The 26,158-nt window shown below is 34.6% G+C and overlaps 2 protein-coding genes and 1 pseudogene across 6 annotated transcripts in view; 1 reads left to right on the forward strand and 2 right to left on the reverse strand.

Annotated features, from left to right (window-relative positions):
• Nucleotides 1–11,470, forward strand: CSN4 (COP9 signalosome subunit 4). 2 transcript variants are annotated; one of them, XM_074175934.1, is made up of 5 exons: nt 1–228; nt 3,081–3,160; nt 3,220–3,889; nt 7,530–7,792; nt 11,241–11,470. In XM_074175934.1, exons 1-5 carry the CDS (start codon nt 149–151, stop codon nt 11,372–11,374), a joined length of 1,227 nt encoding a protein of 408 aa, XP_074032035.1. In that variant the 5' UTR covers nt 1–148; the 3' UTR covers nt 11,375–11,470. The 2 variants fall into 2 exon arrangements, with proteins under 2 accessions (XP_074032035.1, XP_074032036.1); XM_074175935.1 differs by lacking the exon at nt 1–228 and adding an exon at nt 306–352.
• Nucleotides 11,455–26,158, reverse strand: part of LOC111510997 (voltage-dependent anion-selective channel) — a 25,413-nt gene continuing 10,709 nt past the window's right edge. For 3 of the 4 annotated variants that reach the window (XM_023166985.2, XM_023166988.2, XM_023166987.2), the window contains exons 2-5: nt 19,618–19,940; nt 14,620–14,847; nt 13,407–13,627; nt 11,455–11,945 (exon numbers count right to left, since the gene is read on the reverse strand). In XM_023166985.2, coding sequence (XP_023022753.2) covers nt 11,854–11,945; nt 13,407–13,627; nt 14,620–14,847; nt 19,618–19,940 — 864 coding nt within the window. In that variant the 3' untranslated portion in view covers nt 11,455–11,853. The remainder of the gene's footprint in view (nt 11,946–13,406; nt 13,628–14,619; nt 14,848–19,617; nt 19,941–26,158) is intronic. The other variant, XM_023166986.2, reaches the window with a different exon arrangement.
• On the reverse strand, nt 21,038–22,067 carry LOC111510999 (small ribosomal subunit protein uS2-like; annotated as a pseudogene).

Consider the following 26,158-nt stretch of genomic DNA (forward strand, 5'->3'; position numbering starts at 1 on the left):
AATGTCAACTTGTCAACCCTAACCTCACTTCAATTTGTTTTGGTTTGATATTTTGTCCGCAATTTTGATTGGAAAAGTGAACCAGAAAAGCTCATTCGTCTTTGAGTATAAAACAGTCCCATAAAAACTTCTTTTCCTTCAGAAAATCATGAGCAAAGCAGTAAACTTACGTGTTCAGTTGCAAAATGTTATAGTATCAGGAGGCTCTCACAAAGACCAAGCAGAAAAGTAAGTATGAAACTATAGTGTACATATATAGATATATACTTATGAAATTCTCAAAAGTTATTTGTTTGGTAGGAAACAGGAAGTAAAAACTGATGATATATTATGTGACTTGGAGTCCCACAAGGTACCGTATTCGGACCACTTCTATTTAATTTTTACATAAACAATATGTTCCTCATTAAAACTTGTGGTGGAAATATCAGATTTGCTGATGACTTATCCGTGTTATACACATATCACCCTGGCCAAGTCTGAATGGAATTGAAAATAATATTCTTAAAATATGAAAATGACAAGAAAATAATGAACACTCTGAATTACAATAAAACTATCTATGTGTTCTTTAGTTCATACACTAGTGTATTATGACTAAATGCTCTCTGTTAGATCGTCATCTGAGATAGGGATCTTCACTCAAAACAAATTGTTTGAAAGATAAGACTGATAAGAGGATTGATGTCAGAGTTTAAATATCTTTGGAACTTTTTTTCAATATAGCCAATCTGAAAACCTTATACTTTTCATTATTATGGTATTCTTGGTTGGGGAGGTATGAATGATGATTCATGCATAAGTCTTGCATAAATAGATTTCTAACATCATATACACAAACGTTAACGTAATCTATAGTTTCTTTTTATAAGGACTATGGTATAAAAGACACCAGACAACTCTTTTATCGAGGACAAGGAGTCAACAATAAAATAATAGAACTATTGGTTAAAGAAACACTACTCAGCACAGAACAAATTTATGTAGCCCACCAAATTTGAACTTTCGCCTTATTTTTTGAACAATCCACATATATTTTTAACACATTCAATTTGATTCGATGGATATATTATTTTATGTAACCACATTTCTATCAGTGGTGTATTGAATCTATTTTCAATAAATTGATTGATGTAGCCGATACTACGTGGTGGGAGATCATCATAAAAAATGAGAAATGAAACTTTCTATGTTTTTGACCATTTTTATTTGTAACTATCGTTACTGCAGTTTTGTCCTATATTAGTTTGAAAATGTCCATATAGGACAAAACTGCAGTAACGATAGTTACAAATAAAAGTGGTAAAAAACATAGAAAGTTTCATTTCTCATTTTTCATGAATCTATTTTTATATTATAATAACATTATATTATCAATTTTTTTCTGCTTCTTGACATCTGTTTGACATGTATTGTATTTTTCTCCCAGTTTTTTCATGACACCCATTACAATAATTTTGTTCCCTGTACTAGTTTGTACAGATCTCTTGCTGGATGTGTCATATTCTTCTGGACATAATTTGGGTTGTCCATAAATAGTTTGCCTCATGTAATCCAATGCCTCATATTCGCATAAAATATGATGAGCTGTCTCTGTCCCTTTGTTGCATTGCCTGCATTTAGGGTCTCCGTTGTACAGCCCTGTTTTGTTCAGATGTCCTCTCAGTAGACAGTGTCCAGTGAATAGCCCTATTATCACATTCACTTATTTAATACTAATAATTTTACATACTACCAGTGACATAAAATGAAATAGTAGGTCTAATTTCAAAACTTAAAAACTATACTGCACCAGGTCCTGACGGAATAACTAACAAACTGATGAAACATATGCAAATATCTATTGAAACCACTAGTTCATTTGATAAATTTGTCTTACAAAAAGAGTTATATATAACGTGACCATTTATTTTTATTCGCTAGAGCGGGACATCTGCTGAATTATATAATAAAAAAAAATTTCTAATGTTTTACAAGTTTTTATTATGGAAGACAGAATAACCCAAAACAGTTAAGTAGGCACGACTTCCAAAGCCCTAGTGGTGGGGTGCCTTCTGAGTCGTATTTTTGTATTTGTCGGCTGAACAAATTTGTTTCAAAATATCGGGTCTTGTTTTTAGTGGAACTCAGACAGGCGGATGCATAACGTATTCAATAATTGTAGAAAAGTTTGTTGAATGAAGATTATTGGTGCAAAAGTGCTGAAATAATTCGACCCAACGGTTTCCAGTAGAAACGTTCTCGGCATTCCAGCTGGGGATTTTTTCATCTGTCGCAAAGTTGGAAATAAGTGAAAACTCGTCAAAGACTTTCGTATCTTGGCGGCTGCCGATGAACCCTTGCGTGATCAGTAAATCCAGCATTTTCTGTAACCCTTTCCGAGTAGGCACTTTGTTAAATTTGCCCATTAAAACACTTCTAGTTCTGTGTTGAATTGACACCACTGCTCCAAGTATTCTTCACTTGTTTTATAAAATTCAACCGCCGCAGTTTTTACATTCTAGTGGTCAACACCAGCTTCTCTTGTAATTTTACAAGCGGGTTACAGACGATGTGAGGAAGGAAAGTCATATTATCTTTTAGTGCCAGCTTGTCTACAAGCTCATGCCCAGAAGTTTATATTGGAAGAACATCTAGAAATTTCAAAACCAGAATCTCGGAACACAGAAGAAGTTTTAAATTGATAAAAACCAATTCAACTTGCTGGAATTCTTGGAAATCCATAAATGTAGACAATCAAAGGGCCTAGTTAACTACCAACAAGTAGTTAATCTCTCACCACTCTTGAATTTATTTTCATGGAAAATTTACCAGAATAATTCGAATCATTAGTGTCAATAATCTTTACCTGGTTTATACCTACTGGTTACCTGTTCTTATGACTGCTTAATCATCTCTATTAATTTAAGTGGATAATTTTTATATATTGCCTTGAAAATTAGTGTAGAATACTAATCCAACCGAGGAAGCTACAGTTGTAGTGAAACACATATTGGAAATAAATTCTATATTATGAAAATTTGTAATTATTGTCATGAATATAGGATCTTTCTCTGAATTTAAAAATAATTATATTTCAGGTACAGAGCAGCTCTAGATGAAATACTCAAAGGAAGTGATTCTGAATTAGTTGAATGTTTACAGACATTCATCGAAGCAAGTAATTATATTCATTTCAAAAACTATACTAACATGTACCAACTATTAATTTTTTTTCAGTTGTTAATGAAAATGTCAGCTTAGTTATATCTCGCCAAGTATTAACAGAAATCAGCGCGCATCTCATGAAATTACCTGATGATGTATCGAAAGCCGTGTCCCACTATATGTTAGAGAAAGTTCAGCCCAGGGTAATATCATTTGAAGAACAAGTGGCTAGCATTCGCCAACACTTGGCAGATATATATGAACGTAACCAGATGTGGAAAGATGCGGCCATCGTATTGGTTGGAATCCCTTTGGAAACAGGTCAAAAGCAGTATACTGTGGATTATAAGCTCGAAACATACCTGAAAATTGCCAGATTATACCTGGAAAATGATGATCCTGTTCAGGCAGAATCATTTATAAATAGAGCTTCGCTTTTGCAGGCCGAATCACGAAACGAACAGCTACAAATTTATTATAAAGTTTGTTACGCGAGGGTTTTGGATTATCGTAGAAAGTTCATTGAGGCGGCTCAACGATACAATGAGTTGTCTTACAGAAGCATAGTTCATGACGATGAAAGGATGACCGCACTTCGAAATGCTCTAGTCTGCACCGTATTGGCATCTGCAGGCCAGCAACGGTCTAGAATGCTGGCTACACTCTTCAAAGATGAACGCTGTCAGCAGTTACCAGCTGTAGCAGTTTTGGAAAAAATGTACTTGGAGAGAATCATTCGAAGGTTTGTATCGCCCTAAGATAATAAGTTACTGTTGACAAACGTTTTTCAGTATGTCAAAAGCAATATTAAGGTAATCATTAAAATTTTATCTATATAAAGTAGAGTGTACATAGCGAATGTTTTCACTGTGGTATCCTCAGTAGATATTCTCCTGAATCTATTGAAATTGAGTTGTATTAAAATGAATTTTATCAAGAAAATTTGAATCTGATTGATATTCAAATGTTACTCTCAACAGTTTATTCTTCCTCTTCTTGCTAGATGTATATCAGTTACTTTTTCATCTGTATCATATGAATATTTTTCTGTGGTGTATTTGACTCGATATTTGAGCAAGACTAGCAATTAGTAAATATTGATAAACAAAATAACTCATCCATAGTGTTCACTATATCCCATTTAACAATTGCAAAGAATGGTTTCCCGAAGTCATTTGGAGCAGGTAAAAGTTAACTTTGAATTGGTTTTGAAATATTATCAATTGTTTTCCAACCTGCCGTCTGGGCCCATTTCATTGCCCAGCAAAAATGCAATACTCTTCTCAACGCTCGTTTCGCCAACCAAGTTGGCGTCTTCAGTAGATGATGAAAAATAATGAGTAGCTCTAAAGCTCTAAATTCATATCTAATAGGACACACTTTCACTTTCTGATATTCATCAGGAAGAAATTTGCGGGAAATTTTCTCGTGAAAATTCCCACAAATTTCAACAGAGTGATTTATAAGAAGGAATACAATGGGCTATTTTGAATGGGACTTTGTCACTGTTCATAATTCTTATGCCACACTTTGCTATTTCCAGACTTTCAAAAGCATCCAAAAATCTAGTGTCATGTACCGATCTCAACAATTTCAAACAGTTTTCAATTATTCTATGGCCGTTTTCCAAGGCGTGTTGAGCGACAACAAATGTTTCTGGTCTTCGAAATCGGATATGTGTTCTTTGAGACGAGTTTCAATGGCCCGCTTAGTTTGACCAATATATTTTTTGTCACAGTCCTCACAATTAATTTCATATATTCCCGACTTTTCATTTTCCAATATGTTGTCTTCACGGTTACCTAACATTTGTTGAAGTGAGCAAGAAGTTTTGAAGGCTTCTCCTACGTTCAAGGATCGAATGTGTTAGTGTATCTTGGTTCATAAGGAAGGACGATAAACTTTGAATAAATTTTTTTTGAGATAAAGGATTTACGAAGATACTCTCTAAATTTACATTTCCTAACCAACTTTTCTACAGTATTTGGAGAATACCCGTTGCTTTCAGCTATGTCCCTGACAATGTTCCTCTCGATATTGTACCTTTGTTTACTCAAGGGGAACGTAGTACGCCTATGAACAAGAAAACATCAATATACAATTCAAAAATAGGACTTGCACAATTCAAATTAGAATGGTTCAGTATTAATAATAATACATATCAATAGACTTCAATTCATCAACACATCAGATAAATGAATGAAAACTGTCATTTAATATATTTTAAATTTTAATATACTAAAAACAGTTATTTGTATACCTAAATGAACGTAAAGTATGCTAGATGAGCTGAAAAGTTCGTAAGCCAGTACACAGATGGCGCTACTAAATCCATATAATTTTTATAGTCAACCCTAACCTTCTAAAGACACAGCTATCGGACTATTAGTTTGTGGGATAGAACATTTTGAGTGAAGCAACTTTTGTTCGTTTGAAGAAAATGTATAAAAATAAATTTCGTGTGTTAATAAAGCTTTGCTTTTTGACGAAAAAAAAATATGTTGAAGCCATGGCTTGGGTTGATAAAACATTATTCGGACGAGGTGAATTGAGCACCGAGGACGATGCACGCAGTGGATGCCCCGAAGAGGCTGTTACCGACAAAAACATAAAAAAATCCACAAAATAATCTTGGACGGCCGCAAAAACAAGTTGATTGGGATAGCTGAGGCTCTAATGATATCATATCGTGCACGAATATTAGGGGTGCCAAACGAGCTCATAATATATCAAAAACATTAACGAATTGATGATTCTGAGCAGTGTTTGAAGCTGTCCGACCATGAAAAACCCCAAATTTATGCGTTGATATGTGTCAATGAATGGAACATGGCTCCATTTTTTCACACCAGAATCAAAACGATCGTCATCTGAGTGGACTGCACGTGGTGAACCGACTCCAAAGAGTGCAAAGATGCAAGAGTCAGCTGGCAAAGTTATGGTATCAGTATTTTGGGATGCGTATGGTATAATATTCATAGACTATCTCAAAAAGGAAAAAAAACATTAACAGCGACTATTACATCATTTGAAGGACGAAATCGCGGAAATACGGTCCCATACGAAGAAAAAAACAGTGCTATTTAATCAAGACAATGCACCTTGTTACAAATCAATGAAAACAATGGCAAACTTGCATAAATAGGCCTTCGAATTGCTTCCGCCTCCACCGTATTCTCCAGATCTGGCCCCCAGCGACTTTTTCCTGTTGTCAGACCTCAAGAGAATGGAAAGAAATTCAGTGCCGATGAAGGATTTAATCGTCGAAACTGAGGCCTATTTTGAGGCTAGACACAAATCTTAATATAAAAATGGTATCGAAATATTGTATGCCTCGAACGCAAATATATTGAATTATAAAATCAAATTCTATATGAAAAAAGTTTTTTATATGTTTGGTTACGAACTTCTCAGCTCAACTATTAAGTGGAAAATGGGTATTGAAAGTCTGAGTGAAATTCGTCAACACTATAATACATTGTTCCAATTGAGAGTTCCTTGGTTTCTATTTGGAACATTTTTTTTTAATTTTTCGCACTCAATTGAGTCATTACATTTTTTTCAACAATTCAAATGCTGTTGCCATACTCCTCTTCAAACTTTATTCATGTAAAAATAAAATATATTGATATTTTGGATATGCAGATGAAGTTTCTGTGGTAGATTCTGTGCACTTAGTGGTATTGACAAATGAACATTTTCCCAACAAGTTGAAATGGGAGATATTTTTGGGAGAGATTGATTTTTTGGGGAAAAATCTATTTAGCTTTCTACTTCTCCATCTTTATAGAACAAAATTGGGCAATTTCCAAAGAAAGAAAGCAATTAAATTATTCTATTGCTGTTTCAATTATCAGGCCATCAGCGTCATTATTAGCTTGTTTCAATACATTTTTTACAGTTGTAAATTTTTTCAAATAAACATTGAAATGAAACCTGACTTCTGAGAATTGTCGGAATTGTTGTTGGTTTGATGGAACTGTCATACTTAGAACAAAAATGATATCAAAATAAGAAAATGTTTAAGTAGTCTGACAACGATGTTCTGCAGCTTGATTATTGTCCTTATAATTAGTATAAATTGAAAATTTCTTTTTCTCGATGTGTGATAGATATACTGACCATTGAAATAATGATTAAACAATATTTTTACTTACATTGGCTGTGTAGGAGTGCATCGTTAAACCTTAAATTGTTGAAGTTTCAACTTCTGAGGATTGTCCTTCACAAGGGGACAACAGGTGCTTAACAGAAAAACAAATTTTGGACTTTTGTACTTTCATTCATATCAGAGTATTTGACAGCTCTTTGAGAATTATTGTAAGCCTATTCCTTTTTCGTTCATTTCGACTTCAATAAAATGCATAAAATTCTATTTTCAGATCTGAATTGAAGGATTTTGAGGCCTTACTTCAACCTCATCAAAAAGCCTCTACTGTGGACGGTTCTACTATTCTGGACAGAGCAGTTATTGAACATAATTTGTTATCGGCAAGCAAATTGTACAATAACATAAGTTTTGAAGAACTGGGTGCTTTGCTGGAAATTGAACCATCCAAAGCTGAGAAAATAGCTAGTCAGATGATTACTGAAGGAAGAATGAATGGTTACATCGACCAAATTGACTCTATCGTTCAATTCGAAAGTGAGTATGATAATGAATTTGTAATTGTGTTTGGTTCTTGATTCATTAATTTCATTCTGCCGTCGAAAAATTTTTATTCTTTGTTTAAATTGAAAGGGTATATTTTTAGGAGAAATTAATTTTTGGGAAAAAAAGGTTTTGGCTTTCTACTTCTCCATCTTGATACAAAAAAATGTGGCAATCTTTCAAAGAAAGGAAAAAAGCAATCAGTTTCAAAAATAAACTCTATTTAAAGATGTGTAGATCATGCAAAGTAGTAACTTTCAGACACGAACTGGAAGAAAAAACCCTCTTGAAACAACCATTTTCATATAAACATTGAATTACATGAAAGCAAAATACTTTCGAAACAAATACTTTCATATGAACGCTGAATTATACGAAAAAAAAAATTCTATTCCGTTTATATTCCAAACATTCATGATGGAATTGAATCAGATATCACTCGTAGAATTTCTAAACAATGTAATTAATGAGAGAAACAAATTTCACTTACATGGAACACTGTCATCCTCACTGGTAGACATCTTGATATTTCGCCATAAGACACTTGCCTTATTGGTTCTTCAGTACCACATACGGATAACATTATTAGAAAAAACACTCAACTCTTTCATAAAAGTACGATTTTGTCACGGAATGGGTAGAATCCACACATGTCATTGTGACAGTATGTAAATAACACTTATTAGCTTATTTCATTAGATCTCAGCCAAAGAAATCTTGTTTGAATTGAAAGGGTATATTTTTAGGAGAGATTAATTTTTGGGAAAAAAAATTTTGACTTCTCCATCTTGATTCAAAAAAATGTGGGAATCTTTCAAAGAAAGGGAGGAAGCAATCAATTCCAAAAATTGTATAAAGATGTGTAGATCATGGAAAGAAATAATTTTCAGGCACAAACTGGAAGAAAAAACCCTCTCGAAACAGGTATTTTCATGTAAACATTTTATTAAAAAATTCATAACAAATTCCTATTGGCTATCTCAGAAATTTTAGAAGAATCAATCTAGCTTAATTGATACAATATAGTATACAATGTCAAATGAAGTAAAAAAAACAGTAAATGATAACAACCTCAAATAATTGTATACAATTCGAAAGCTCAATAAAAATCCTAATAATAAATTTGATATATTAAAATAGTGAACGTATCAGAAGGAATATTCAAAGTAATCTTCAATATTAAAATAGGCTTTTTCCACCAAACGTTTTTCCACTGCTTTTTTAAAATCATTATGATTCTATGTTCTTAATTCCAACAGGTAGGTAATTATACATCTTATAGCCATTGTGAATAATGGAGTTTTTAGAAGGAAGAGCAAGTTCAATATAACTGCTTTGGCGAGTATTGTAGTATGTTTAATGGGAGCCAAACCTGTCTGAATGTTTCTTTATAATCAATACTTTTTCTGAGGTATATAATAATTCTGTAGTTAATATTGTATCTAATTGATTAGAACTGGCCGATACTTCATAAAAATCCATATTAAAACTCATTAATACAGTTTATTGTATGATTTTCACTATAAAGGGATTTACAAAATCCGCGGCACGGGTTTCGTTACACAATAGTTTTCTCAAGTGTTGATAATGCTTGAGAAAGTAAATAATGCTTGAGAAAGCAAAACACGTGTTGCTATTTAAGTTATCATCGAATTTGAGTTCATTAGATTTAGTGGGTGAATTCCTGAAGATTTTGCACAGGTTTTATTTACTATTTTTTCCGAACTATTTGTCAAATTTTGTTAAGAGCACTTGAATCTCAGTAAATTGTTTTTTAGTATTAAACAAACGACGGTTTGATTCACACCAGTTGAAAACTTTTTCCATATCTTCCTCATTACACTTTCCCAAATCTTCAAGGTTGAGATTGTTTCAGACAATAGTTGTGTCAGGATGTAAAACTACCTAATGTATCAACATATGGCAACATATAGCAATAATTATTTTCCCTAAAAGGTGTGCAATAGAAATTGATTGTTATAATTTGTTTGATTTTCCGAATGGGGGCCGATATTTGAAAGTAACATATTTCCAATCCAATACAAAAGTTGGCTGACAACAGAGAAGTAGAATATATATACCACAGAAAGTGGCAGTCTGATATAAAAATTGATGGCATTATATTATGGAGATTTTTTGAAATGGTCTCTCTTGTGCGAAGGGACCCTCTCAGAACAGTAGCATGGCGAGTATCCAGATTGAGTATTAATCTTAAAAGTCATTTCTTAGAGATGAAAATTCTTTCGCACATCCCCAGATCATTATGTTCAAACTGATGTGGGGGTATGCATTCGTAAAATAAACATTTAATAAAGCAAACTTATGTAAACAATGTTTCAACTGTTTGATTGAATAATAAGCCGAATTAAGTTTACTGCACACTTTTTGTATGTGACTATCCCAGGTGAGATTCTGGTCTAAAATAGGTTCGAGAAAATTTACTTCTTTAGATATTTTTATGTCATTCGAAATGAATAAATTACAACAGTAATCCCTCCTAACAAATGAATTCATCAATACTGACTTAGATTTATTTGAAATCAGTTTGTTACATTGACACCAACTACTAAATTCATCAATACTTAAATTTATTCTCATTGATAACTCATTCTCGTTTTTCCCAGAAACAGTGACTGTAGAATCATCAGCATACATAGTTATGTGACAATCTAATACGAATTCAGGCAAGTCATTGATAAAAATCCAGAATAATAATGGACCCAGAACAGATCCTTGTGAAACACCTTGTTGTTACTATAAAATAGGTCATTTTGTTCAATATACATCAAAATTCTCCTATCTATTATTTTCTCAACAAGTTTCGAAAAAGGGGAAATCAAGAAAATCTGTTATTTGAATTTGAACTGTTATTATTTAAATTGATGATATTTTCTTGAAAAACAATGTTTTCTCAAGTACATCAGTATTTTTTCCCCAAAGCCTTCTTGTTACCCTCCTTATATTTAAAACCTATACTTATCAGTATCAGATAGACTTATCCTACCAACATCTATTATTTCTCATCTTTCTACTTCGAGAATGATGCTATCCAAAGTAACATATTGTTGAGATTTCGTCAATTTATATATCGTATTATTAATTTTAAATTTGGTTCCTTCCAGAGTAAATCTAAGTACTTTGAATGTTGGTTTTTTCAAATCGTACCATCTCTTATCGAATATAACACGCTTTAATTTATATTCACTCTCTGGTGAATTTGCAGTAACAACCTCAAAGGTCTACCATTGTTTTTCCTTCAGTAAAATAGTCGAAAATATTTAAAATATCTTCAGCACTTAAATGATGCTTTGGCATATGAGGCAAGATAGGCACAATCAACGTGTCCTAGCTTGACCAGAGTTTTTTTGGCTCACAAATGTATCCTCTGCAAATATACTAGTGTTCATTGCAATATATTTAAATCATGCTTTTTCACTTTCAGCGAGAGAGACTCTCCCCCAGTGGGACAAACAGATTCAGTCGCTATGCTACCAAGTCAATTCTATCATCGAGAGCATCTCCAAGAACCATCCTGAATGGATTTTGAAAGTTATGGACGAACAAATGGTCTCGTAAATAATTAACCTTTCTTAGACTGATTATTACTCATATTGCTTCTGTTCATTTGAAATAGGAATGGTGAATAAAACAACTAATAAACTGTATAATATATTCTTGTCTTGATGTTTCAGTTCACAATACACATTTGAATACTTTCCTGCAGGTGTGACGGCCAAAGTTCCGAGAAACTAATTGAGATACCTACGCAAGTAAATGTAGCCCGTTACCCTTTCGAAAAAATCGACATATAATGAATGTGGTGGCAAAACGAAATGCTCCTAAATATATTCAAATATTTTGGGAGAGAAAGCATACATCGTTCATTACCAATGAAATTATATACATGTGTAAAAAACCATAATTTCTGAATAATGAAATAAGAACAAATGGGAAAGTTAATTCTAAAGGTCCCTTTAAAACAAATATATATCTACAATACAGCAGGTTTCAAGACGTGGCGGCGCTAATACAATATGGAACAGGGTGTATTTCGACTAAGCCTCCAGTTCGAGAGCTAACCCGATCTTGTGACCTCCATTGTTGAAATTCTTCCCGTCGATGAGAGTGGACAGAGTAAGGGTGACACCTGGAAATATAAAATCGATAAGAAGCATTGAAAAAAAGAGTTGAATTAAAACTAATGTGATAATTGTTTGTCAATTAACAATAAATTAATGTATCTAAAAATTAGGATGGTACCAAGGGGGCACATTCTATTTATTATTTACACACAAAAGCGCACTTCACTTTATTTGTTGAAGACACTTCAGTTGTAGCATCTGAGAAAACAAATGCTAGCATGGAAAATTTGTTTTATTATTTAACCATAGTCGATATGAACCGAGTGGTAGTTATATTTCATTATTGGCACTACTGAATTTATGGTAATTTTTTAATTTCTCTATACCTCATTAGATGGCGCCATATGCAATTTTTGCGGTTCAGTTTAAAATTTATCATATTCGACTAAAATTAAGTGGTGGCTGGGTTGAAAATTTTGATTAGAAGCTCTAATCAATGAAATGACTCACGTTAATGTCAAATATTTGAATTATTTTGACTAATGACATTGTCAGATATGACGGACAGAAACCATGATTGCCAACAATAAAATACTGCCAAGTATGAGCAATTGTTGAGTAACTTGAATAAATAGTTGTCCAAGAGCATTTTCTTAAATCTAGAGAGAACAATTTATTGACATTTTCTCTTAATGGACAAAAACTTGTGAACACTTCAAGTCTCAAAATCAGAGGATACTGATTTGCAGAAACAATTTATAATGGGAAATGTTCCTTAATTTGGGTTATTACAGCCAAAGCAAGTTTGAACAAAATTGAGTTGAGTTCAATTCATGAGTTTTTCAAATTCACTTCGAAAAGTATTCAAATTGATGTTTCAAATGTTGAGTTTTAATTTTTAAAGGGATTTGTTTCTAATTCACATATTGGCAACAGCGCCAATACGTACCTAGATATTCTACTTTAAAAGAGGAAAATTATCTTTATAAATCAACAATTAAGGCAAAATATAAATTATAGTTCAATATCACCTCCACAAGCCACATAAACAACAGTTGTTTTGTTATTTATTTCAATAGATGAAGATAGGTTAGGTGCACAGATTGTCAATGTTGCAGAATGTCTCGGAACATAAGTAAACAGAACAGCACGCTTATGAAATGTGTCATCTTTGTTTGTCTCATACAGGTAACACATTCATTGTCCTTTATTAGCTATAACCGATGTTGCCAAATGGTGAAATAGAAACGAATCCCTTTAAATGTTGAATGCATTATTTCATTCCTCTTTTTTAAGTATTTAAATAATTTTTTAAAGAAAAAGTTTAAAATGTGTTGTTTTAGAGCTCTTTTATGAAAACTACTTGATTTTCGTCAAGAGGAACATTCCCCATTGAAAAATGTTAGTTCTATTGTCCTGTCAGACATCTAATAGATTTTTTGTAAATTTTGAGTAGAACTTCACAATGATTCATAAGAAAATCTCGGTGTCTTTAATAAAATTACTATTTTATAAAAAAGTCATACCTTCACGTAAACGTTGTTGGTATCCCAAACCGATCTGGCTGGCATTGTTGATTTTAGCACGAAGAGCTGCATCCTGATCAAGGTCGTACTTGGCACCAATGCCGAACTTGGTGTTGTTGCTGCCTGCGGACCATGCCAGTTGAATACCGGATTCCAGTTTGGGACTGATTTTCTGATAGATGGAACCGCCAAATTCTTGGCCGTCCTCACTGTCATGTTCACTAAATATTAAAATATATTCAACTTTAATGAGTGTTTTATTATAATAAATATGCCCATCAGGTTCAAAGAATTGCAAAAAACTTCACCATCATTCAAACACTCATTCTCTGAGTGTTAATCTCAACAAAAAACTTGAAAATTTTTTCTTGAAATCTTTTTTTTTTCTTCATATACTTCATATACCTGAAAAGGCTATTCCCAAAATATCGCTACTCCAAAATGAAATATTATGTACGTCAAAGTTATTTCCCGGGATTGTTGACGGTAGTCTGCAGGTTCAAATACCTAAATTTTTGTCTACGGCTGCAGCAGATATCATCAAAGGAGATGAAGCAATGGATGAAGCACTTGGGTTATCCTCATATCAGATATATTCAAGGTCTGAGTATCCACTTTAATTCCATTGATAGTAGGCGTGGATTGGTTTCTATTCGATGAATTAAAATGCTCTTTTCATGATATTGATTTAGTGCAGGTAGCCAGACTATTCTGCCGAACACCTGAATGTCTTCAAAGGCGTAACGTCGGTACCTTTTCGGTACCGCTATTGCTCATGTTATATCAGTTGTAATACCAACCCGAAAATTTTAAATGTTGATGCTTCGTCGCCTTCGATAATGTCTACGCAGCCGTAGACGAAACGTCAAACATGAAAACTTGCAGACCACGGCCGACAAACCCAGAAAATGGCTTCACCATAAACATTCAATCAAGAAAGTTCCCACTCTTCGAAAAAAATATGTGCTGAATTCATGTTGAAATTGATGTCATGACCAATAGCATCACGTTTTCAACAGAATTTGGGGACATTTCTGAAGATTTACTGTAGTCGCTCCAAACAAAAAAATATATTTTGCTTGATATAAGTTTCAGGGCAGTATTTTTTTACGATTCGACGTATTTTTTTGAATAGGTTTTTTGTCAAGTCTCCTATTGACGAAATTTAATAACCATTTTTCAAATATTATTCGATATTATCTAAATCACTTACACACTGGTATGCAGTACAAAATCTCCAGTAGAGAATCCCAATGCAAAATTGCTTTTAGTTAGTTTGGATTTTTGGCTGTCGAAAGCAGCCTGGTAACCTGCCAACCAACCCTGATGGCCGACAACTGCTGATGCGCTCACAACGGGACCGTTTGTATCCAAGTCAACGTCTGCGTTAGCTGCTACTCTTTCGTTGACGAAAGCAGTCTTTACACGACCAGATTTGTATCTGAAAATGAAATATAAGAGTGAATTAATAATTCTTCATCTGTTAAACACAGGCCTTGGAAATTACGGGAAAGTGAAACATTTGCAGGAGTTTCCTATACTTTTTAATTAAAAATGAGAATATTCAATACTACTGAATGAAATAATCATGTGAGAATCTTAAAATTGAATTAACCTTCAGGTGCATTTAACCTCTTATATCCGGTATCCGGCGGCCTAAATACTATCCGGCCGAATACCAGATAACTAGCGCCTATCCGGCCTAAAACCGTTTTTTTTTTCAAGTAATTGTAGGTAAATAATTGCTTTGTTCAATTAGTATCACTTAAGAAATAAGATCAGTGATCACACAATAATTCTACAACTGTGAAAATGAATTAGTACTCATACTGCACTGAGAGCAAATTATGGTGAATGAATACTAATTTCTCTGCATTAAAAGGTAGCAAGCGGTTTCGCTTGTTTCCGTAAATAAGGCCAGCTTCAGAAAAAAGTCTTTCGCTGTACACACTGCGCAAGGTGCTGAAAGATAAATACACTGCAATCAATACAATAAGTCGATAAATGATACAATTGTTAACTTTGCTCATCAACATCCCTATTGTTCGCGCGCCGCCTAGCGTGCTTCTGGACTTGCACCAAATGGCAACGTTCCGCCGAATATTCAGCCGCTGAAAATCCGGATGCCAAATATTCGGCTGCAAGGTTGGCCGAATACCTGGTGTTTGGCTGGAACTGCTATCTGTTTCATCTCTAATAAATATTGTAATTCGATGTTATATTTGTTTGTTATTCAACACAGACATACTCCACAAATAATCAGTGAAAGAATTGAAAAAAAGTATTGATGTTTAATACAAAAAAGCAGATCTCAGTATTAAATTGACTGAACCATAAATTGAAAGGAACTAATTATTTATCTAAAAGAACAATTCGTTCAGGCCAGTCTTAACTTACCTTCACTGTAGGTTAATGCACTGACACCTATCAGAAAACAACTACCCCCCTGGCTGATACCACGAAAGGTGTTGGATTATATCCATTCCCCTACAGCGTAGGTAAGTTGAGACTGGCCTGAACAAATTGTTTTTTCCATACTTTGATTTACAGCCAGTCTCCAAGTATGCCACTACTTTTATGTAAAAGGAACTATATTTTATCTCTACCAGACAAACAGAAAGATAATATATACAAGAAACTGTCTATTCATAAAGTATACCAAAATTTGATAAAAGATTTTCGTAAACGAGAAAAACAAAAAATTACATAATGAAAGTTGAAATGTGCATCTTCCAAACTCATATACAGTGTGTCAATTTTAAAATTTACAATGGGCTATATCTCACGAACGAAAGCTGATATCGAAAAATGCTTGAAACCGTTTCTAGGATAGTAAGGAAGAATTAAAGTGACATGAAAGAGAACTCACCCTCATCAACCCCCTAGGCCCCACCCAACAAAACTCAAAAAGTTTAAATTGCAAACCCCTACTTGTGATACATCATTGAAAAGACTATAAAAAAATGCAATCCAGTGGTATAAATAATAATTATACAGGGTGAATCAGTAATTGTGAAACTTTGGCTTAAATTGAATATTTAATGAGGTATTTGTTGAACTAACGGGATCAGGGCAAAATAAAAAAACAAGGAATGCCCCAAGATTACTAAATGAAGCAACCCAAATTGAGGTCCTCGGAAATGTTGCAATGGAGCCTACTGCATCAACACGTCAAGTATCTGCAGTGACAAGACTTTCACATGAGTCGGTTAGAAAGGTGTTGAAATTACATAAGTTTCACCCGTACAAAACACAAATTCTTCAAGAACTAGGCGATGATGATCCAGACCGACGAAATGAGTTTTGTATACTCATGACTGAAATAATTCGCGTTGAACCGAGAATGTTAAAAAATATTTGTTTCAGTGATGAATGTACTTTTATGCTGAATGGTAATGTAAATAAACAAAACTGTCGGTACTGGAGTGATGCGAACCCTCATCGATTCAGAGATCACACTCAATATCCTGAAAAACTGAATGTTTGGGCAGGAATATTAGGCGATGCTTTAATTGGTCCCTTGTTCATACCAGGCAATTTAAGTGGCGACATTCATCTTTGATATGCTGGAAAACATCGAACCTTTAATTGTGCATGAATTAGAATAGAATAGAATAGAATATCAGGAGCAAGGAAGTGACCATGCGTACAATTCGTGAACAGTATGGTAATGAATTATCAATAAAAAATATTTTTGGCATTATACTTCTCCATTAACATTCGTTCAAAAAAGGATACACCCTCATAATTTTTCAGCTACAAAAAATGTCTCAGCCGATAATAACTGATCAGTAAGGTTTCAGTAAAAAAAGGCTCAGGACGAAAAATTTTCGTGACAAAGACATTTTGTCAAATAAAATCCCATACGAAAACTTCTCTAATTAAGCGTTTTATGTACTTCCCTCATTGATCGCCGTGCATATTCCTGTTTCTTCTATATATCAAGCGCGTTATTGACATATTTTTGTATTGAAATTTTTCTGTGTCAGATGTTTTAGTCTTGAGCTGTTTTTTACTGAGATGTTTTTGTCCGAGTGAACGAGTGAAATATTGTTTCATTTAGACAGTGAAATGAAACTGCAGTAATGTTCTGACGGACACTTACAGTCCTATATACGAAAGCATGAAGAAAAGCTGACAATTGATAGAGAAAAAAGTTCGAAGTATACTTTGTGGCTATATCAATTTAAAATTTTTCTTTTACAAACAACTGGCTAGGTTAAAGGATCCTTTATACAGTGAGCACCATATGTAACGGATAAATTCATTTTCTACGTTATTAACCATTTTCAAGAAAAACCCTGAAACACGTTGAATTATGTATTCGAAAACACTCTCTGTGACATAAAAAAATCCCCCTTCCTTCACCCCCCTCAACGTTACAACCACCACCCCCAATTGTTTAAATGCAAAAGGGGGTCAAGTGATACCTCATTTTGAAGGGTATTCAATTTTCTGTACAGCCATATCTTTAATTTTTTAATTTTGTGCATGCGTCATAATGAAACAAAAAATTCAAAGTGTTGAAAGGTATCACCTAGGTATTCCATTGAATCCGTCCGCTGTACAATATGCCATGCACCTTCAATTTTTTTTTGTTTTTACCAACCGTTATTTGTCAGCCGTGACAGTTGAGTAAAAACAGTTTTGCAGTTGTTGTTTGTGTTTCTTTTTCAGTATTACTTTCAGACAATATATGCTAAAAGTTATAGCAATGTCTCATTTGACAGAACGTCAAAGAGTAGAAGTGTTAATACTACTAGGATGTGGGGACAAAACTAGAACCCAGAAGAATGTAAGTGAAATGATCAATAATAAATATCGTGATCATCACATTTCTCAATCTACCGTTAGTAGAATAAAAACGAAATTTCGTGAATTTGGGACTGTCAAAGATACTTCAAAACCAGGCAGGAGTGTATTGATTGACGATGGGAAGAAATTGGATATTTTGGTAGACTTCGAGGAGAATCCATAAACCTACCCGACAACTTGCCGCCGATTACGACATAAAAGTGAAAAGTATCACTCTTATGAAGTACAATTGGTACATGAACTCAACGAAGACGATCCAGATCGCAGAACTGTGTTTTGCGAAATAATGGAAGCCAGGTGTCTGCTGGATCCTTCGTTTAGGAAAAATATATTGTTTTCCGACGAGTCAACTTTTTTTTTATATTGAACCGTCAGACAGAACTGTCGATATTGGAGCCGAGAAAATCTCCATTGGATGATGGGGGCCCACACTCAATATCCCAGAAAAGTAAATGTTTGGGCAGGGATTATAAATAGTCGCATAATTGAACCATATTTTTTCAACGAAACATTAACCGGAGAACGTTACTTGGAGTTTTTGACTAATTTTTTAGTTCCAACGACTTTTTTTAGATAATGATATTCCGAATCAAATAGATAGGAGTATCTGATAACAGCAAGATGGTGCTTCACCACATTTTGCAGCTAACGTTCGTGCATATCTGAATGAAGATTTTCCCAACAGATGGATTGGTAGACGAGTTGCCATAGAGTGGCCAGCCCGTTCTCCCGACATGACACCGCTTGACTACTTTATGTGGGGTTACCTAAAATCCAAAGTATACGTCAATAGACCAAACAATATTGAAAGTTTGCAAATCAGAATTAGAGAAGAAATAGAACGTATCACTCCCGAAACCATTCAAGATGTTGTTGATAACTTTCAACAACGCCTTTATTATTGTCAAGAAACAAATGGCTGTCAGTTTGAACACTTGATCTGAAGACTTCCATTAGTTGCACATTGATTGCTACCGCTTTAATAAATGATTTAGATAACACAATTTATTCAATTGTTTTTTTTACGCATACACGAAATTTAAAAATAAAGATATGGCTGTACAAAAAATTGAATACACTTCAAAATGAGGTATCACTTGACCCCCTTTTGCATTAAAAAAATTGGGGGGGGAGGTTGTCACGTTGAGGGTAAAGAGGGGGGTATTTTTTTTATGTCACAGAGTGTCTTTTCGAATACATAATTCGACGTGTTTCAGGGGTTTTTTTGAAAATGGATAATAACGTAGAAAATGAATTTATCCGTTACGTGCTCACTGTATGGAATGAAGTTAATTAAATGAGTACTACTTCTGATTAATCTGTTTTTAATTCAGCTTATGGTAATTCTACCTGAACATATTCCTGTAACGAAAGTTTTCAAGAAAAATATACTCACCCAGTTTGAGGTGAAAAGCTGACATCACCAGACACCTTGAGACCTTTCAAAAGTTGATCTTGGACAGCAATTTCAGTGCCCAGAGTATTGTCGGTGTTCCACTTTTCGGTGAACGTTAGTCCATAGTCTTTGACTTTGTATTTGGTTTCTAAGGAACCAGACACCTTTCCAGATTCTTGGTTGGAAGTACCGCCGGTGTTGAATTCCACTCCGCCGCCGGTTTTGGTTTTGCAGTCCAGTTTGATGAGACCGAAGTGGTAGCCCTTGTTGAAGACATCTTTGGCCCTTTTGCCCAAATCGGAGTATGGTGGTGGAGACATTTCCTACATCAAAATTTCCATTACAAATATGTTACAAAAATTATAATACGGCGAATTTTGCTCCTGAAGATAATGAAATGGAAATGGATTGTTTGAATAAATTTTGTTTCTCCAAATTCGGTTTTTGAGAAACTTGTTCATCGAGTTTCTTTGGGCAATGCACATTTTTTATGTGTAGTCAAGGACACCCAGACGGTTTTAAATACTCGATGGGTCTCAGATTCTTCATAACTAAGATACACGGTGGTTTATCAACTTTGTTCAATTCTTTGATTCTTTTTTCATATTCACTGAGAATATAACGGCGTCCTTGTGAAATAAACTACAAAGTGTTTTTATGAAGGCATCTAAATAATGTATGTTAAGGTATTCAGGCAATACCCGTGTATCTGCATAATTCAATATTATAAGATATTCTGCAAACCATAACCAATGTTTTCAAGTAACACTGAGATTTTCACTACAGTTTACAAAACTGAGCTATACAATAGCTACTTCGAGCGTTTTTATACAATAACAATCTGAGTCATGTGATTTACTAAATGACTTATAATTTTTACCCGAGTTTAGGTATGAACTAATTAAAAATGTTTTCAGTATAAAAGACCAACTCATTAAATAGACATGTAATAAAGTAATTACCAATTTCCATATTAGAAAACAAATTCAAAAGAGAAAAAGAATTCAATTCTTTTTGGTCAAATTTTCTAAATTCTTAAATCTATTAATTTCCAAGCATTCCAAAAGATTAAGTTTCAAACCTTTCTTTCCGAAATGTAATAATTCATAGTTCAAATATAGAATTGGTCTTCAAATTTGAAAAACTAATCATATGTTCTTTTATTCTTTGGAAAAGGTTTTCCCCGTTGGGCCAATATAAGTTTTGGGCAAGAACCTGATCTATTCGACAATAAAGTTCTGTTTTTAATGTTATTTAAGAATGTGCTTAAATCATTATTTTATACGGTGAGCCACTTCCAAGTTTGTCCTTTTCAAAACACGAGCGATGTTATTGATGGGTTCACCAAAGTCTGTTCAATTTCGCAGGCTACGCACATTCGATTAATGTTTTTTTAAATTTTTTTTATGTTGATACACTCGTCCCAAGCATATATTCACAGTTTCAGCTTTTTTTATTGATACAAAATCATGTATCACACGTCATTATTTAAAAACAATTTAATTGCCCCAATCACTGGATCTTCCCCAGTAGGTAGTGACAGCGGGTTGCTGTGTAGTATTTGTAGCTGTCCACTGTTCTTCTGCTGCCCAGTCGTCCGTATCGCTAGCTGTATACGTAGGGGTTGCGCCAACTACTACAGGAGCAACTGGTGGGGCAGCAGCTGCCTAGTCAGCAGTTTCATTGGTATTCCAGTCAATATCTGGTGGATCTAGAGGAGCAGCAAATTTCAGTGGGTTCAACAACTGCTGCAACATCCTCTTTGACAGCTTGTTCTTCCTTTTCTGCCTCTTCAGGTTCTCTGTAGAAGAATAGATCGACTACAACCTCCCACTTGGTACCGTGTTGACTAGTTCCTCGAAGACGAAGGACCTCACGAGCTAATAGCCACCAGAGAAGACCAATACTGTGTGGAGACTTGTTTTTGCCAGGAATAGCAATGTCAACAAATCTCAAAGGAGCATCGGTATTGCACAAATCAATAACTGGAATGTTGACATAAGAAGTTTCAGTAATAGGCTGGATCAGTAACAATCAATAAACGAGGTTCTCTGAATGCAGCTTGAATCTGATTTGTGAACGCACCAGGAGTGAATCTTCCTGCTATGGAAGTAGCAGTGCAGTAGTATGTGCAGCGAATTTGAGGACAGCACGTTGTCCATAAGTACGAGATGAAATGACGATCACTTCATTAGGGTGTTCTATAGCTACAATAGCCCGTGCCGCCAACAAGAGTTTTTTTCATGTTTTACGAAGATTAATAATGTAAATTCCATTAGAGCGTCGTTAATGGATATATTGTTCCATTTGGAAATCCACATTTGCAGTTCCAAGATGTGTTCCAGCTGCCAACATCTTGGTAACATCATCCTCTTTGAGAGCAAGAACATCAACACCTCCCAACATCTTTACGTTTTGTTTGAGTTGCGAAAAACGTATGAAAATGCCACGGGCATGTTTAGTTACTTGGTAAGAGTCATAAAATAAGTGTTTTGCGTGCTCAGCGATTTTCTGCTATCGAAAAGAATAGATCAAAGATTTTCCATAAAATTTTGCTGGCCAAACTTCGAAGCTATGGCTTGTCGGATCATTTTTGTGTATGGCTCTCCAACTTCCTGAAGCAACGTTCCTTGCAAGTGGCCGTCGACGAATACTTTTACCATCAACGCTGGTGTTCCCCAGGGATCTGTATTGTCTCCAACCCTATTTCTATTGTATATCAACAACTTATTGCAAAAAACCAAGAATCCAATATATTGCTTTGCTGACGACAGCACACTCGTTTCGTCATTCCATTTGGATTCCACGATCGGCGGCGGATGCACATCTTCACCGGCAGCAGGAGGTTGCTTATCTTAATAAGGATCCAGAAGTAAACAGTAACCAGGTTTAATTCAATACCACAAAACCCGGCCATCGGTTTTCTCCAAAAAGATAAATGTCTCCGAACCGGATATAACAATGTCGGGTCAGACAATTCCACTTTCTGCTTCGATAAGTGTGTTGGGGGTTGAAATGGAAACCAGTATGTCTTGGCATAATCATGTCTCTGGTTGCTTCTCAAAACTTTGGAACACTATTTCGAACCAGAAAACTGTACACACCAGCAACTTTTGATGCTTTATAAAGCTCAGATCAGACCTTTGGAATATAGTTCTCATGTATGGAGCTCCGCCCCTAAGCATACCCTGAAGCTACCGAATTCCTACCAGAAAAAAGCCAAACGCCTGATTGGATACCAAAGAGTGCACATCAGAACTGCTGAACTGAATAAATAAATGATTTTTGATAAAAATGAAAATTCATCTTATTTTTTTAACAGGCCTGGTATATTACTGTCCTTTCGACGCGTATTATTGTTTCTTGAAGTCGTAAAGACCTGGTAAATGGCTTGTTTTCGCAGTTTTTTTGGAAAGAATAGAGTCGATAACCTTGTAACCGTTGGTGACGACGGGAATTTGTTTGATAAGATTCAGTTCATTCCGAAAATACTATCTGATAATGGAATATTTCATAGTCCGTGAAGCATACTGTTGAATGCTGCTATTTTTTATCGATATGAATGTGTCGAGGAATTATGTACCTATGACAATGTCCGCATAAGATGGTTTGTGAGAAATTGAAAAAAACATGATAATTATTAATTTTAATAAAATTCACGTCTAGAAAATTTATTGAATCATTTGCCTGCATTCCATTGGTTAATTAAATTGATGGGTGAATGAAATCAACAAATTCGACAAACTTACCCAAACTTACCCAACTGTATTAGTAAAAATTCACCATTCAAATGGAAATAAGTAACTCAATAAATATTCTAGACATGACTATTAGGTACTAAAATAAATAATAAATATGATTTTGCAACTTTTCACAAAGCATTTCATACGTACATTGGCATATATCCTTATCAACATAATGTAGCTTCTACAACAATGGTAAGCTTCTGACTATTGAACAAAACGAACTGAATTTTATCAAACAAATTGCTGCCAACAACGGTTATAAGATAAATATTATCGACTCCATTCTTTACAGAAAAAACTACGAAAACAAGCCATACACCAGGTCTATCCCACTTCAAGAAAGCGTCATATGACATTGACACACTCTGATGAACCCGACAATAACATCGCTTGGTTTATTGAAAAGGAAAACAATTTAAGCAACTTTATTGATCAGGATGATTTGTGTTTTCTTCTCAAAACTTTATATGGGCCCAACGGGAAGAGCCTTTTTTCCAAAGAATAAAAGAACATAGAGTCGTTTCTTAAATGTGAGGACTAATTCCACATTTGCAAACCATCTTTTGATAGAGGGACATGAGAGGTTCATGTTTGTAAATTATTAAATCTGAGAATTCTGAAGATTCACTGAATGACCCTCTTCCGAAACTGTTTTTTCTTATGAGGAAATGGTAATTACTTATAGTAATAACATGTCCATTTGATGTGTTGGTAAAATTTTCTTCGAGTGTAAAAATGTTTATAATCAGTTTAACCTGAACACAGGTAACAAAATTAAGTAGTTAGAAGGTCATATGATCCAAATTATTATATATAGCACCAATTAAAGTGGAATTTAGTCAGTGTAAAACGCTTGATGAAGCTATTATATAGTGAAAAAGGTATTGCGGTTTTGTCAAACTGAATAGTGGAACTTGTAATGCACTGTTCGGAACCTTTGGTGTAGTAATGAATATTACAGGATTTCTTCCCAACACCATCACCAAGTGATCATCTTCAAGAGGAAGATCAATCTGCATCTTGAAGATGATCACTTGGTGATCGAATACGTCATAGTCATGAGTGAACTCATGTCCTTCTGCTGAATGGTGGTTTGCAAATGTGGAAATGGTCTTTCTATTTAAGAAACTATGTACTTCTATGTTCTTCAATTCTTTGGGGAAAAGTTCTCCCTGTTTGGCCAATATAGTTTTGGGCAAGATTCACAAGTAGCCTATATACTCCTGATCTATCCGACATCGAAGTTTTGTCTTTATTGTTTCAAATAAATTTACTTATACTATTAGTAGTTCTGTAAGCTACGTCTTCGCATTCTTTTTTCAAAAAACGAGCGATATTATTGGTGGATTCACCCAAATATGACAATGTCCTATAGCTGACGTTATCGTATACTGAATTTGAGTAGACCTGGTACATGGTTTGCTTTCGTAGTCTTTTGGAAATAAAGGAGTCGTTAATATCTATCTTATAACCGATGTTGACCGCGATTCGTTTCACGAAACTCTGGAAATTACTCTCAGACAGTGGAATATTCAATATTCTGGGAAGCATACTATTGAATGCAGCTACTTTATACTGGTAAAGTTATGTGGAGGAAACCATCTTGTATGGTCATTGTCATACATAATTCCTTCACACACCCTTACCAGCATAAAGAAGCTGCATTCAATAGTGTGCTTCACAGAATACTGAATATTCCACTGTTGGAAAGTAGTTTCCAGAGAAAGCCGAGTTTCATCAAACAAATCGCGGTCAACAACTGTTATAAGTAGATATTTGACTCCATTCTTTCCAAAAATCTGCAAAAGAAAGTCATGGACCTGGTCTACCCAAATTCTAGATGCCATAACGTCAGTTATAGCACATTTGGGTGAACCCAAAATACTATCCGATTGAAAATCTATCAACTCCATTTGCAAATGAACTGATGCATGTGAAGCTTCAAAATTGAAAGGATTGTTGCAAATTGGGAATTCCATTTCATTCACTTTGTGGAAGTCTTCAAAACGATTGTTGAATTCCGTGATCAGATTTTGATCCAATTTTTTTGGGTTCACTGTGCCAAAGATTTTAAATTAGGGAATCGGTCCAAAGGTTGATTTTTTACCTGATTTTTCCTCAGCCTCAACTTTGCTTCAAAGGCTTGAATACATAAATACATTTGGATGACAATCAGATTTTTACACTGTAACTTTATATTCAGATCAGTCAAGTGTTTATTCATATCTACCAGAAAGGCACAATCAACCCACCAGTCATTGTCATAATCAATTGGGTTGCCTTTTTCTGACATGAAAACTTGAATAGGGTCAAGCAACTTCGATGAAATAAGGGACATCAAAAAACTTTTCGTCTAATTCTTGTAAAAACTGCCTGAACTGTTGGTGATTTAGTGCTCTGCTCCAGTAAAATCCCACAAAATTTCCTGATGTTTTATGGTTTAATTTAGTTGTGGAATTGTCCGCGGTGGTAGTGCGCCCGACTCACGATCGGAAGACCGTGAGTTTGATTGCTGCCTCGACCAGATATTTTTCTCGAGAGAATTTATCTGGTTGAAGCTGGGATGATTCTGCAACCGTGTTAGGAATCACACGTTAAAAGGTAAGACCTCGTTAGTCCTTAGCTCGCACAAGTTTCTCAACTTCTGAGAGTTGTCGTTCGTATGGGGGCGACAGCTGATTAACGGAAAAACAGATTTCAAACAGATTTTCAGATTTCAGTTACATCGCCCAAATGTTTGCCAGCCACGGCAGGAGCGCCATACTTAGTTGTGCTGCTGCTAAGTTTATTATAGT

Source organism: Leptinotarsa decemlineata, unplaced genomic scaffold (genome assembly GCF_025532065.1).
Source record: "Leptinotarsa decemlineata unplaced genomic scaffold, Ldec_3_MD MMD2_tig00001393_RagTag_RagTag, whole genome shotgun sequence".
NCBI classification, from domain to species: Eukaryota; Metazoa; Arthropoda; class Insecta; order Coleoptera; family Chrysomelidae; genus Leptinotarsa; species Leptinotarsa decemlineata.